The sequence below is a fragment of the Loxodonta africana genome, chromosome 15 (genome assembly GCF_030014295.1).
Source record: "Loxodonta africana isolate mLoxAfr1 chromosome 15, mLoxAfr1.hap2, whole genome shotgun sequence".
Classification (NCBI taxonomy): domain Eukaryota; kingdom Metazoa; phylum Chordata; class Mammalia; order Proboscidea; family Elephantidae; genus Loxodonta; species Loxodonta africana.
Window position 1 is genome coordinate 2514473 of NC_087356.1, and position 15580 is coordinate 2530052.

The 15580-nt window shown below is 54.8% G+C and overlaps 1 protein-coding gene across 1 annotated transcript in view; it reads left to right on the top strand.

Annotated features, from left to right (window-relative positions):
* FER1L5 (fer-1 like family member 5) overlaps positions 1 to 15580 on the top strand; it is a 66068-nt gene that overhangs the window by 40399 nt on the left and 10089 nt on the right. The window contains 13 exon segments of the mRNA XM_023541145.2: positions 4235 to 4359; positions 5540 to 5640; positions 6289 to 6472; positions 6548 to 6703; positions 7890 to 8021; positions 9107 to 9270; positions 9626 to 9740; positions 11223 to 11325; positions 12780 to 13207; positions 13436 to 13595; positions 13743 to 13820; positions 14769 to 14950; positions 15174 to 15335. Coding sequence (XP_023396913.2) covers positions 4235 to 4359; positions 5540 to 5640; positions 6289 to 6472; positions 6548 to 6703; positions 7890 to 8021; positions 9107 to 9270; positions 9626 to 9740; positions 11223 to 11325; positions 12780 to 13207; positions 13436 to 13595; positions 13743 to 13820; positions 14769 to 14950; positions 15174 to 15335 — 2090 coding nt within the window.

Sequence of the window (15580 nt, forward strand, 5' to 3'; positions counted from 1 at the left end):
AACATTTTCAGCTTGGAAGAAGGCCATTTTATTTTTTCTCTTGTGGTGTCATATCCAAGAACTCTTTGCCTAATCCAAGGTCATGAAGACTTTCTATTTTTTCTTCTAAACCTTTTGCAGTTTCAGCTCTTACATTTAATGCTACAATCTATTCTGAATTAATTCGCATTGGGATATCCAGTTGTTCCAGCATCATTTGTGGGAAAGACAATCCTCTCCACATGCAAGTTTTCTTAATTATATCTTAAAATACTTATTCTACTCCAATGTTTTAGTTTTCTGCTTTAGGGGCTCCACTTATGGGTTTAATGATTCTCCTTGGTTTTCTTCTGTACTTGTCAATTTCTCTCTGATTTTTTTTTTTTTTTACTGTATTTCCACTTTGGTCACTTTTCTTATTTCTGTTGGGTTCTGGGTTTATCCTTTACATTCCTCACTGAATTGACCGCAGGGTCTAGCCTTCCCTGGGCTTCTCCTTATGTTGTCTTCCTTTCTATGATGTTTTTGTTTTTTCTTCTACTTCTTTTCTGAGTTCTGCTGGCTCACATTTCTGCATCTGTGTCCTGAGCTTCAGGAAGTATATTTTTGCTGGCCCTTTCTGCGATCTGCTCCCACAGGCGGGTGCTTCCAGCAGCCTGCCTTGAGACTCCCTCCCTCGAGGTGGCTTGGCTGCACTTCACCTCAGGGCTTCTCTGGCCATTTCTGTTGTTTTCGGCAGTCTTCCTGTGTGTTTTGAGTCTGCAGATGATATCTGTCTCCTTGTTTTTCTGAAAGTGGAGTTATTTTCCCCACCTTGTTGCTTTAGTACACTCTCCATGAGTAGAAAGGAAAATTACCAACTTGTGTCCCCATGCTCACACCTGAGAACCCAGTCCCAGATCTCTGCTCACTTATCATTCTAACGATTCACTCGGGATCAGGGTCCGGAGCTGGTACCTTCCACAGTTTTGGAAAATTATAAGCCATTTTCTATTTGAAAACTACCTCTCATCCTTCTCTCTCCCATCTCCCTCTGGAACTCACTGTCCTCTGTGGACCTTCTCATTCTGTTCTTCAGATTTTCTCATCTCTCTCCCTCATATTTTTCCTCTTATCATCTCTCTGGGCTGCATTCTGGATAGTTTCTTCTAGATCTTCTCAAAAAGGCCTTAGGGAACCCTTCTATTTAAAATTGCAAACCACCCCTCCTGCTTGGCGGCTCCCTGTCTTTCTCCACTGTATCCTCCTCCATAGCATTTTCAGTTTGACACACTATTTTACGTATTTATTTTGTCTTTTTCATCTCCACTACCTTTAAAATCTTTAAGTAAACAGTCCAAGTAAAACATAAAAAAAAAAAATACATATGGAAAAGTACACAATGCAAATTGGCAAGCTCGATGAATTACCAGGAAGCAAACGTACCCATCCGTGTAATAGCACTCAGGTCAGGAAATAGACACCAGCACTCTGCCTCCCACCCCAGCCTCCAACCAAGAGGAACCCCTCTCCCAAACTCCAGATAGTTTCCCTCCTCTTGTAACATCATATAAAAGAAATCACATTGTATGTGTCCTTTTGCATCTGGCTTCTTTTGCTCATCCTTTTATTATGAAATGCATTCATGTTGTTGGATATAGTTGTGGCTTGCTTATTCTCATTGCTGTGTGGTATTCCATCATGTTGTTGTTGTTGTGTTGTTGTTAGGTGCCGTCGAGTCAGCTCCGACTCATAGCGACTCTATGCACAACAGAACGAAACACTGCCCAGTCCTGCACCATCCTTACAATAGTTGTTATGCTTCAGCCCATAGTTGCAGCCACTGTGTCAATCCACCTCGCTGATGGTCTTCCTCTTTTCTGCTGACCCTGTACTCTGCCAAGCATGATGTCCTTCTCCAGGGACTGATCTCTCCTGACATCATTCCCGAAGTATGTAAGACGCAGTCTCGCCATCCTTGCTTCTATGGAGCATTCTGGCTGTACTTCTTCTAAAACAGATTTGTTCGTTCTTTTGGCAGTCGATGGTATATTCAATATTCTTCGCCAACACCACAATTCAAAGTCGTCTATTCTTCTTTGGTCTTCCTTATTCATTGTTGAGCTTTCACATGCATATGATGCGACTGAAAATACCATGACTTGGGTCAGGCGCACTTTAGTCTTCAAGGTGACATCTTTGCTTTTCAACACTTTAAAGAAGTCATTTACAGCAGATTTGCCCTAATAGAATAAATCATTTGATTTCCTATCTGCTCTTTCTGTAGGCATTGATTGTGGATCCAAGTAAAATGAAATCCTTGACAACTTCAATCTTTTCTCCATTTATCATGATGTTGCTCATTGGTCCAGTTGTGAGGATTTTTGTTTTCTTTATGTTGAGGTGTAATCCATACTGAAGGCTGTGGTCTTTGGTCTTCATTAGTAAGTGCTTCAAGTCCTCTTCACTTTCAGCAAGCAAGGTTGTGTCATCTGCATAACGCAGGTTGTTACTGAGTCTTCCTCCAATCCTGATGCCTGGTTCTTCTTCATATAGTCCAGCTTCTCAGATCATTTCTATTATTGAGGGATATTTTGGTTGTTTCCAACGTTGGTATTACGAATAGTGCTGTGAGGCATTGGTGGTTCAGTGGCAGAACTCTCTCCTTCCGTGTGGGAGACCCGGGTTCGATTCCAGACAACGTACCTTGGGCACAGCCACTACCGGTCTGTCGTTGGTGGACTGTCTGTGGCTGGGACGCTCCACGGGTTTCAGCAGAGTTTCCAGATTAAGACAGACTAGGAAGAAAAGTCTGGTGATCTACTTCCAAAAATCAGCCAGTGAGAACTGTACTGATCACAATTTGCAGTTGCTCGTGCAGACGACCTTCTGCTGTTCATAGGGACGCCATGAGTCAGGAGCTGACTCAGGGTGGCTAGCGACAGCCACAATGAACGGTGCTGCTGTGAACGTTGTTCCACATCTTTGACAACGCTGAATATGCCTGTCTGCTGGGTGTACACCTGGGAGCGGAGTTGCCAAGCCGGAGAGCACGTGCATGGGTTCTGAGCTGCTCATCTTCTTGGAACTTTATGTGTGGGAATTCACTTAATTTTCTTGACATTCTTCAGACCCCACAGTTAGCACGAACTCAGAATCAAGCCTGCATGAGTTATAACCCACTCTGGGTCATAAATTTTCGGGAAGATTTTCTTCCCCCTCCACCCAGCACCACTCTGGAGACAGCCAAGTTTCCTCACCGTCTTCTGGGTGGTGGGTTATTTCTCGCTGACCTTGCCCGGAGGTGTCTCCTGCTAGGTGGCACCCCTCGGGCAACGCTAGGCTTTCTCTCCTGCCCCTGTACCCCTACATTTCCCAAAAAGAAAGCACAAGTTCTCCAAGATTTGCCAGAAACCTAGAGGACAAAAGTCCGTTTGGGCGTTTGCTTACCTCACAGACTTTCTGCTTCTGCTTTGTTTTTGGCTTCTGTGGCTTTCTTCTTCTTGTGCCAACTCGGCAAGGTATGTGGAAACCCTGGTGGCATAGTGGTTAAGTGCTATGGCTACTAACCAAAAGGTTGCCGGTTTGAATCCACCAGGCGCTCCTTGGAAACTCCATGGGGCAGTTCTACCCTGTCCTATAGGGTCGCTATGAGTCGGAATCGACTCGATGCCAATGGGTTTGGGTAATGGGTTTTCACCGAGGTATTTCACAGAAGAACCTCTTCTATTTTAACTAGCTTTTCACTCACCCCAACAAGGAAAACTGCCAGGGAAGCCAGTCTGCCACCCAAATCCTCTGCAGCAGCAGCCCTTTATTTCAGACGTCCACCCCCCAGCCAACCCCGGGCCTCCTCCCTGAACCGGGGCCCACTCTTTCTTTTCTCAGAGGCCACCCACAGTGAGCCCTGCCTCGAGGCATGCCCCTTGCCTTGGCATTTTGCCTGAGGTTAAGAGCAGGGACTCTGGAGAGAGACACCTGTGTTCTGACTGGCTGGCTTGGTCACCTCACACACACTGCTTCTCATCTCAAGCCTTGATTTCCCCACCTGTAAGCAGGGATTTTGAAAGGCTGCATAGAGCACTGAGCACCCTGAATATCCACAAGAGCCTTCCGTGTTTATTAGCATGCCCATGCTCTCCAGCAGCCCCTAGCCCACTTGCCTGGTGGGAGGGATCCAGCTAAGATTGTTATCAGAGCACCTTTGAGGTGACAGAGTGAGGGGAGACCTGCCAGAGTCCCTCAGACATCCCCCCCATGGACCTCTGTGTCTCAGGGAACATCTACCACTATGTGCCCTGGTACAACACCAAGCCTGTCGTGGCCGTTACTTCACACTGGGAGGACGTCAGCTTCCGCATGAACTGCCTCAACCTCCTCCACGTCACTCGGGACCGCCTGGTGAGTGGTGCAGGAGCACGATGGAGGGGAAGTTTTGGATAACTGATGGGAGAGTTGGGAAACTGAGTCACAGTCACGGGAAGCCAGTTGCACAGCTCATCCACGCATTCCCCATTAACTGAGACACAGTGCTGGGCACTGAAGACATGACAACGAGTATTCACAGCCCTGTCCTCACCAGCCGGTGAAGTCGGGTATGCAGTGACTGTGTAGTGCACTCAGGGCCGTGATGGAGCTACAGGTACCGAGAGCCACAAGGTCAGAGAAACTTGGGAGAGGAGATCAACAACAAAGGGTAGTCGGAAGAGGTGTTCACAAAAGACGGGGCATTTGAGGGTCTTGAAGAACGTGTGGGAGTTTGCAGTACAGGGTCAAGAAGGGAAAAACAGACAGGAAAGCTGGACGAATGGAAATGGGGAACATGAGGTCGAGAAGCGGAGAGTGTTGACACATGGAAGGGTTGGAAACCAATGCCAAAAAACAATTCTCATGTCAGTTGTTTAATATTGCTTTGTAAACCTTCACCTAAACCCAAACCCACTGCCATCAAGTCGATTCCAACTCATAGTGACGCTCTTGGACAGGGTTTCCCAAGAGCTGGTAGTAGACTTGAACCACCGACCTTTTGGTTAGCAGCCAAGCTCTTTACCACACACTTAACTTTCACCTAAAGCACAATAAAAAGAAAAAGAAGGGAATAACATGCAAAGTCATGGTGATGTTTTTGAAGTTTGGGGGGAGTTGGGGCATAGTGGTGACATGGGGATAAGGCCCATGAAGCTGGGAGGGATCAGATCACAAAGGGTCTTAGGTGCCCGTCAGGGAGCACAGATCTTGGGGGTCCACTGAATGGGATTTAGACAGGAGAGTGTCCCATGCCTCCTGCCTCATTCTTACACCCACAGACTTGGTGGGGAGCTGAGGTTGGGATCAGCCTTCTGTGCTCCCACCCCATCCTGGCTCCTTCTTACCACCCATTTCTCCTGTCGAGTCACAGGAAGGGTAAGCCAGGGTCCTGGCCTTGCAAGGGGATCAGGAGCCTTGGACTGACATCACCAGGCTATCCATCAGAGGTCCCTGAGTCCTGGCTGAGGACACCCTGGGCCAATCAGCCCTGTAGCCTGTCCAGTGAGGTCCATGCTGATGCCAGCTCTCTCGCCACTTCTCTCCTGCTGGGCAGAAAGCCAACCTGGATACCCTGAAGTCCATGCGGAATCCCAAGGACCCAGCCCTGCTCCTCCAGTGGGAGAAGCTGCTGAAGGAGCTGCTGGAGGACAGCCAGTAGGCGTGGCCTCAAGGCCAGTGGGGCCGGGCCAGATGTTGCCTAAGGGGTGGGGCTGAGATCAGGGCCCACAGAACCCCGCCTCCACGAGAAATAGGAGCTGCGTTCAAATCTCTCCTGGGCTTGAAACCCAAACTACAGAGTCGCTCTCCTCTGACATTCGGGCTTTTCCAGAAAAGGCCCTGACCCCACCCCCCACCCTGCACTGTCTCTGCTGTGGCCCCACCTGTGCCTACAGCTCCCATCAAACCTCTCCTTGCTATCCAGACAAGCCCTTCTCCGTCGTGGGCCCTTCTATCTAAAATGCCATCCTCCAGTCTCTGCCTGTCAAGTCCTCCCCACCCTGAGCCCCCACTTTGGTCCCCCCCAACCCCCGTGATTGGTTGGCCCCTAAGAGCACACTCTTCTCCCCGGGAGGTCCCTGAGAGAGGCCTTGCACGTTACAGGGACTTAGGAGACCCCAGGTGGATGTATGAGAACCAAGAGGCCAGACCCACAGTGACCAGGGCTTCCTAATAGGATCGCAGAAGGGTCCCCATGTGGCCAGCAGTGGATGGGGCAGGCATCTCAAGGCTGGGAAGGGCCAGTGGACTGTGGGGCTGTGAGACACAGGAGGTCCCGCCCCTCCGCTCCTGTCCTGGCCACAGGCACCCCCTGCCCTGCCTGACTGATCAGCCCAAAGCCACTGAGCTGGACAAGAAGAGGTGGGAGCTCCGCAGCCGCCTGCTGCAGGAACTGGCCAGACAGGCCAAGGAAGCCAAGTTCAAGCCCAAGGACATGGTGGCCACCGTGGAGGGCTGGCTGTACCGTCTCAACTCCGTGCTTCCCGAGGTGGGCTCTTGAGATCCTTGTGGGGCAGGGCTCTGAGGCGGCCGGGCAGGGCCTGAGGCTCTGGCCCCTCGGCAGCCCCAGATGAGCCTCCCGGACGTGATGATCTGGTTGGTATCCAAGGGCCAGCGAGTGGCCTTCGCACAGGTGCCCGCCCACGCCGTCCTCTTCTCCCAGGCCGGGCCCCTGCAGTCGGGCAAGTTCTGTGGGAAGACACAGACTCTTCTCCTACAGGTAGGAAGGAAGGGGGTCCTCGGCCGCCCCAGCCCTCCAGAGAGAAGAGGGCCCTGAACTTGAGAGCAGCCCACTGAGGGCAACCCACTTCCTCCTCCCTGGCCCTTCACCCAAGTGAAATGGGGTTTAAACAGTCCCCAGAGGAAGGCAGGAGCCTGTGGCTGTTGGCCTGTGGGAGACACCCAGCCCATCTTCCTCATACATGGCCTTCAGTTCATCTCCCCCATTATGCTTACGGCCACCGCTTGGTCCAGTCATTTGTCACCTGTCCCCTGGACCATGACTGGGTAATAGTCAAAATATTCAATGGCCCACGAGGTCTGGGCACCGGCCAATCATGTCAGATGCAACCCATGAATCAGACAGACTGAACACCATACCACCCCCCTTCCACCCTTGCCCCTGCCTGACGATAGCCTCCAGGTGGGCGGTGGAGAGTCACCCCTTCCTCCCTCTCTCAGAGACTCCCTAGCTCTCCATTGCCTCCAGGAAAAAGGCCAACCTCCTTGGTCTGGCCCTCAGCCACCCTCCCTGCACTGTCCCTCTCTGGGCCACATTCTCCACAGCCCAGCCACTCTGGGACCTGCTGCCTTTCCCCACTATTGTGGCGGCCCCCCCCCCACCTCAGCCCCCAGGCCTAAGAAGCACTGGGTCGTGAATCCTGGCTCTACCACTCACTGGCTTGTGTGACCACGGGCAATTCCTGAACTTGTCTAAGGCTCAGTCTGCCCCCCTGTAAAATAGGAGTGCCGCTCCCGACATCCACCTCAGGGTGGTGGGTAAGGATTAGAGCAGCGATGCTCTCAGCCCTGAGCACAGTGCCTGGTCACAGTAGGCACACAATAAACGCTAGCACTAGCATGAACACCGCTACCGGTGAGGCCCTCCAGGCTCCTAGCAACATTGCCCTCCCCCATCCCCCCCCCCAGTCCCCAGCCTCTCTGCCATGCACAGGTTACAGGGTGTTGCCTTCCCCAGTTTGCATGTTGTCCCCTGCTCTGAACTATGTATGTCTTGTAGGCAGAAACTCCATGTAACTCATTTAGCTTCAACACCCAGCTCAGTGTGAGGTTCCCTGCTCCCCGGGGCTCAGGGTGACCCATTCCAGGGGTGTGCCCCCTCCATCATCTGCACCCCACCCCCGGGAACTGGCTGTCCCCGGGGGATGGACCTGCCTCTGCCTCAGTACCCGGAGGGTGAAGGACAGAAGGACACGCTTCCAGCCCACCTCCGGGTCTGCATGTGGCTTGGCAATGTGGAAGACAGCAAGGATCTCAAGCTGCTCCGTCATGGCAACGTGGTCGTGTATGCAGAGACGGTGAGTGTGGGCTGGCCTGGGGGCACAAAGTGGGGACACTGGCGTGGGGGCGGGAGGCCGTTTGTGGGAGGAGGAGGCAGAAGCTGGAGTATCCTAGCACTGGGAATGAAATGCTAACAGCCAGGTCTCAGGAACTGCAGAAGAGGGGTCTGATAGAGCCACCCTCAGAAGCTCATGGTCCCTTGTTGACAAGTCATCCGCATGTGGATGACAGAGTGGTGGTAGAGTGACCCTGCAGGGCTCAGTCACTCTCCCTGCTGGAGGTTCATGGAGCGATTTCTCCCAGTTCCTGTGGGGAGAGCAAGGTTCCCACTGCAGCTGGCGGCGGGGCGGGGCGGGGGGGGGGTGCGGTGCTGCCAGTCACTAACTAGCTTGGCAGTCTGGGACCTCTGTAGACTCCAACTGGGTTCTTTAAGCCAGGCTGGTGGTCCTGGGGATGCAGAAGCAAGGGAACTGCCCCGCCCACCCAGAGGAGCAGGAAGTGAGACATTTGCTCAGAGAATCATAAACCCAGGGGCCGAGAGTGGCTAGAGACCATTCTAGAGGCAGAGAAGGAAGAGACCACACTTGCTGGAGGGCCGGGGAGGATATGGCTCGGGAGGGATCCACAGTCAAGAGGAAATAATTTTGAGTTTCAGGCTTTTTAATTTACTGACTTGAAAGATAAATTTTTTGCAGCTCTTAAGCTGTTGTAGATGAATTAAAAAAAAAAAAAACAAAAACCTGTCGCTCTCAACAGGAATTGTCAAGTCAATTCCGACTCGGAGTGACCCTATAGGACAGAGTAGAACTGCCCCATAGGGTTTCCAAGGAGCACCTGGTGGATTCGAACTGCCGACCTTTTGGTTAGCAGCTGAGCTCTTAACCACTGCGCCACCAGGGCTGGGTAGATGAATACATATCATGATATGCTTAACCGGCTGCTACAGAAAGCTTGGAGAGGCAGAAGTGGGGGGACTTAGGGTCAGGTGCAGGGGGCGGGGACTGCGTGCCCAGCAGGGGGAACGTGGGAGAAAAGGCCCAGAGACAGCAAGGTGGGGCAGGTGTGCTAGCCGCAGAGGCACTGACCAGCTCGTGTCCCCCAGTATGAAAACCAGGCCAAGTACAAAGACCAGTGGGGGCAACAGGGGCTGCGCCACTGCCCCAACTTCTCGGACGTCATAGGGCACACGTCTCTCCCCAAGGAGGATTTCCAGGTGCCCCCCGGGTGGCACTGGCAGGGGAAGTGGATGGTGGAGCCTCAGAGGAGGTAAGGCTTGGGGTGCAGGGCCCAGAGCCGGTGCCCTCTGGGCATGGCCCACCTAAGTTGACCTTTCTTTCTACCTGAGATCTGGACAGGGCAGGCCAGGAAAGGTGGGCACAGACAGGAGAGAGACAGCATGGGGGGCTGCATACTTGTCAGCTCAGCAGGCCTTCCCACAGCCTGGTCCCAGTGTTCTGGGGTGCACCAGACACAGGGCCCTGGCCACCACCCTGCCTGGACACCAGGACCTGCTAGCACAGCCTTTCCCAGAGTGGGAAGGGAGTGCGTGGCCAGCAGAGGAGGATCCCAGGGGCCTGGAAGTTCAGAAGACGTCCTGGGAACCTGGGCTCTCTTCCGCCAGACTCCTCCTGGACGCAGACATCAACAAGAGCCAGGTGCTGGAGGAGGTGTACGAGAACCAGAGGCGTGACATCACAGGGGCCTGGGTGCCGGCAGCCATCCCGAACACAGACGTGGTGAGCAGGAGTCCCAACCTCACTGTGGAATGTGCGGGCAAGCAATGCAACAAGGTGGGAGCCTTGGAAGCTGGGGTGTCCGGGTGGAATGAGCACTGGACTAGGAGATAGGATCTGAGTCCTGCTTCCTAACATGTGTGGGATCCTAGATCCTTCAGCCCTCGGACCCCTCCCAGGCACAGATGGGGACTGTACCCCAAGACGGTGGGTCAGAGATACCACCAACAAGACCACAGGAAACAGCGAACAGGCAGTGTTTCCTCCTCAGGCCTGTTTCAGAGGTGGTACTTACCCTGAAGGAGAGGGTCTCAGTTTAGGGCTCCTCTAACCTGACGCTGTCCAGTAGAACTTTCTGCAGTAATAGAAGGTTTACATCTGCACTGACCACGGGTGGCTGTTAACACTTGACATGTGGCTAGTAAGACTGAGCAACTAAACTTTCCATCTTGTTTAATTTTAATTAGAGGTTCCTAGTACAAGGATCCCTGGTAGCGCAGTGGTTAAGAGCTCAGGGTGCTAACCAAAAGGTTGGCAGTTTGAATCCACCAGCCGCTCCTCGGAAACCCTACGGGGCAGTTCTACTCTGTCTTACATGGCCATTGTGAGTCGGAATAGACTTGACGGCAACAGGCTTGGTTTTGGCGGATGGTGCTAACAGTTTGCTCACCTGAAAGGCTGGCATTTCAAATCCACCCAGCAGCGTTGCAGTAGATTACAGCCATTGAAAACCCAATGGAGCACAGTTCTACTCTGAGTCAGCCACTGTTAACCAGTTTGGGTTTTTAGGAATTCTAATCAATTTAGATAGTCCCAGGTGGCTGATGGCTCCAAACTGGACAGTGCAGGTCTAAGCCATCTCTAGCGCATGCCACCAGTTGATTCTGACTCATGGCGACCCCACGTGTGTCAGAGAACTGAGCTCCACAAAGTTTTCAATAGCTGATTATTCGGAAATAGACGGTCAGGTCTTTCTTTTGAGGAGCGTTTGGGTGGACTCAAACCTACAACCTTTTGGCTAGCAGCTAAGCACGTTAACGTTTTGCACAACCTGGACTCCCACGCGTGGTAACCGCCCCTTTGAACATGGAGAGGCAGGCAGCAGGCTCCAGCTTGAGCAGGAGGCAGCAACTAACTGGAATTCAGCTGCATTATTTTGTTTCCACAGTAATTATTATTGTTATACCCTATTTATGGTGAGTGATGCTGATTTTTAGTGGCTTATATAAAGTTGCTTTTAAAAATAAATTTATTTTAAAGTTCAATAAAACCAAGTGAGTAAAAACATATGAAGTGAATATACGGATGGCAAAAAATGCCATCTGGTTCAGTAGGTGAGACCATGTCTGTTTGGAGGTCATGGTGCCCACGACAGACGCACAAACAGATGACAGAAAGGGTGACGGTGGCGTTGGGGTGTGAGGCCATGACAGACCCCGTTCCGGCTGAGACACCCCTCAGCTCTCCCTCTCTGTCCACCCACAGGAAGGAAACTTCATGGAGGCCCGGGAGAACATGAAGTGCCCCCGAGGCTGGTATATTCAGAAGAACTGGACTGTAGAGCTGAACCACGCTGTGGACAATGAGGGTTAGTCCTGTGGTCAGGGATGGCAGTGGGCGGACCAAAGGCCGCTGCTGAGCTGTGGCCTCAGAATCACAGGAGCTGCCAGGGGCTGCTCCAGGCAGACAGGGGTGCTGCATACTTCTGACAGACTCAGTAACCAAGCTCTGGGGTGAGATGAGTCTGAACTCCTGGGGGTCCCCCAGTCTCCAGAGAGCAGGGTCTGCACCTTTCTGTGGACCTTGGGAGAGTTTTAGAATGTAGGCTATATGTGCCTCCTGGAGCCTGGTCCAGCAGAAGGCTTGGCAGGTGCTGTGAATACAAGTCTGACCTTGAGCCTGAGTTTACCCAGGAGGCTCATGGAAGGCACAATGCACTGGAAGTCTGAAGACCTGGGTTCAAGATCCAGACCCTGCTTCTCACCTGCTGTGTGACCTTGTGCAGGTCACAGTACATCTCTGAGACCCACCTTCCTCATTGTAAGACAGATATCAGACCAGGGCCACCCAGGTGTGACCCAGTGTGAGCACATCTTCTCTTTCCACAAAGCAGGCCTCAGGGCCAGAGAGGCTTGAGAAAATCAATGCTCCTTTAACCTGCCCTTTTAGGGCCCATCCTGCACCCTGTCCAGCCTCCCAGCCAGCAGCACCTAGGGACCCAGAAGCCTGGTTCTGCCTCCTGCAGGCCCCGGAGTATGGGGAGGGTAGCGCCCCCTGCAGGCCTGGAGTATGAAGCGGGGGTCGAGCCCCCCCAGGCCGGGAGTACGGAGTGGGGGTCCCTCTCCCGCAGGCTGGGAGTATAGAGCTGGGGTGCCGCCCCCGCGGGCCGGGAGTACAGACTTGGGGTTTCCCCCGCAGGCTGGGAGTACAGACTTGGGGTCCCCCCCGCGGGCTGGGAGTACGGAGCTGGGGTCCTGCCCCCACGGGCCGGGAGTACAGACTTGGGGTCCCCCCCGTGGGCCGGGAGTACAGACTTGGGGTCCCCCTCGCAGGCCCGGAGTACGGAGCTGGGGTCCACCCCGCGGGCTGGGAGTACAGACTTGGGGTCCCCCCCCGGGCCTGAAGTACGGAGCTGGGGTCCCCCCGCGGACTGGGAGTACAGACTTGGGGTCCCCCCCGCGGGCTGGGAGTATGGAGCTGGGGTCCCGCCCCCACGGGCCGGGAGTACAGACTTGGGGTTCCCCCCGCGGGTCGGGAGTACAGACTTGGGGTCCCCCCCCCGCGGGCCCGGAGTACGGAGCTGGGGTCCCCCCCGCGGGCTGGGAGTACAGACTTGGGGTCCCCCCGGGCCTGAAGTACGGAGCTGGGGTCCCCCCGCGGACTGGGAGTACAGACTTGGGGTCACCCCCCGGGCCTGAAGTACGGAGCTGAGGTCCCCCCGCGGACTGGGAGTACAGACTTGGGGTCACCCCCGCGGGCCCGGAGTACGGAGCTGGGGTCCCCCCGCGGACTGCGAGTACAGACTTGGGGTCCCCCCCGCAGGCTGGGAGTACGGAGCTGGGGTCCCCCCCGCGGGCCTGCCGCCGGCCTGGAACTCGGTGGAGAAGACCTACCACTCGGTGCGGCGGCGCCGCTGGGTGCGCATGCGCTTCCGCAGCCCCCAGAAGCTGAGCCACGAGCAGGAGACGCTGTCCTTCCTGCAGCTGGTGAGGGGCCCGGGCCGGGCGCGACCTGCAGCGGGGGGTCCCCCGGGCCAGGCGGGAGGAGGCCCCCAGCTCTCGGCTGTCCTCCCACAGCACAGCCCCAGCGTGGCCAAGGAGGACGAGGGCTGGGAGTACGGCACCTTCGGCTCCAAGTTTCGCCTGAATCCTCAGCCCACCAGCCAGTTCCGCCGCCGCTGCTGGCACCGAAGGCTGGCCCCCAACAAGGACAGGGGCGTCGCACCCATATTTCTTCTTGAGGGATCCCTGGTAAAGCCCTCTGCAGCCTACCTCCCGGAGCCAGGCCTGACCTGATGTGGCAGAGAGTCCGAGGAGCCCCGGCGCTGGGCACTGACCACTGGGGTGGGGGAGAGGGTGGACCGCAGCACCACGTTCCCGGGTTCCGGTGGGTGGAGCCTGTGAGAGGAGGGGGCTGATGTGGGCCTGGGCTGGGGAGACAGGAAAAGCACCCAGGAGCCTCAGGCGAGACCCTCCTAGGCGCTGGGGATGGATCTGACTCAGCAAGCTAAGGAAAAGGAGAAGGAAGAGGACAGAACGTCCTTATGGGGCATCAACAAAATGCTTTCCAACATCTGGAGGCCTACCCCAGAGAACACTCAGCCATCCAACATGCCCTTCATCTACTGCACCTTCAACAGTGAGCATCTGACTGCTAGTCTGCGTGGGCGGTCCAGAGGCCCAGTATCCGAAGGCAGGGACTGGGGAGGGTCAGCGCCCGGGAGAGAACAGGCAGCCTTTGGAGGTCCTGGGGCAAGTAATGGACGCTGGTTCCTCTCTCGGCCAGAGCCCCACTACTACCAGCTCTTCTGCTACATCTACCAGGCCCGGAACCTGAAGCCCAACCAGATCCAGAGATTCCAGGGTAGGTGGCAGGCGCCCTGCTCCCTGAAGCCCCCAGGGCCCTGGCCTTGTGGTCACCCAGCAGTATAAAGAATGTGGCAAGAAAGGGAAGACCAAGGGGCAGTCCTGTCCCCCTAGCAGCTCATGGCTCTGGTTTGGGGAAAAGACACCAAAACAATACGAGGTGGGGCTGCTCTTGAGGTGTGACCCCAGTGCTATGGAATTGAAAAGGGGGAGTCGAGGAGACTTCTCCCCAGTGGGGACTATTTAGCTAGGTCTTGAAGAGGAAGAAGGAGTTCGTGCTAATGAGGAGGGAACAGCAGGCAGGAACAAAACCTCAGAGACCTGAAGGCATGCAGAGAATGACATGCTTGGGAAACATGCATCACTGTGGTTGGACCAGTTGTGGGGGGTGGGGGAGGAAAGGGGGTACCTGGAAATTTCAGGCCCTGAGAGGGAGGAGCTGTACTACTTCCCATGAGGAAAACCCACCGAAGGTCTTAGGTGAGACACACTCCCACTCACTCCTGTTAGTGGCATTGTTTATAGGGAGCCAGGAAGATGGATGAAGTCTGGACCAGGGCAGTGGGTGGTAGAACTCCAAGGGTGCCTGCTGAGAGCTGTGTCCATCAGGCACCACCCACATCAAGAGGGCCACACAACACTCGCTGATGCCAAGGACACTAGTTGATGCTGGGGAAGGGCAGCCACAGTGTCGCCTGGTCCTTACAACTCCTCCAGAGGTCTCCAGGCCTCAAACGTGGCAGGTGTGAAATACATGTGGATGGAACCAGATGGACCCTTGGGCTCGGGTTACACACAGTATCTTGCTGCTCACACTGAGCGGGCCTCTAGGCAGCCGGCAGTGCCTGTGGCTGCCAGACCTGGCCTCCCTGGGCAGCTGGACCAGCAGTGGAAGCAGCCAGAGCAGGAGACACAGCCTCCCCTCCCTATCCGTTCCGCCCTCCAGGGCCTTTCATTCGAGCGGTCTTCTTGAACCACAGCCAGCGCACCCGGATGCTGAGTAGCTCCACAGCCCCAACGTGGGCCCAGACGCTGGTCTTCCTGCACCTCCTCCTGTATGAGAATCCCCAGGACACCAAAGACAGCCCACCACTCGTGGTGCTGGAACTGTGGCAGCAGGATTCCCGGGTAAGCGGGCCAGGCTGGGGAAAAGGGCCTACCTCACAGAGCTCCTGGGGAACCTCTCCTTAGAGGGATACATGGGACCAGTGTTCCAATGGTACCTGACAAGTGGTAGGCACCATGGAAACACGAACATTAGCCGTTCTCCTACCACTGTCAGAATCCAGGGGAGAAGCTGCAACCCTGCCAGCTGGACCTTTGTGTCTTACAAACTTGCACTTCCCTCCAGGGCAAAGAGAGCTTATGGGGACGAAGCATGTGGTCCCCAGTGGTCTGGCTGGATCTCCAAGACCGGACCCTGCCCCCCATGAGGTGGCACCCCCTTGTAAAACAGATGGGGGAGGAAGAGGGCGAGATCTTGGCATCCTGTGAGCTGATCCTCGAGACCCAGGTACTAGGACAGAGGGCCTGGTTAGGAGGTGTAGTATCCAGGGCCCCCTCCCCACCCCACCATCCCAGCTACAAATTTGCAGAGCCAGTTTTCCCCAACTCCAACCCCCAAGAAAGCCTGGGGCCTAGGAAACAGAACATTGGGCTTAGTGACACTGGCCTACTCAAGCTCCCCAAATCTCCCTGCCAGCTTCTACCCATGGGGTTCTGGGGCCTCTTCAGGTGGACCCTCTTAGGGCCCTGCTT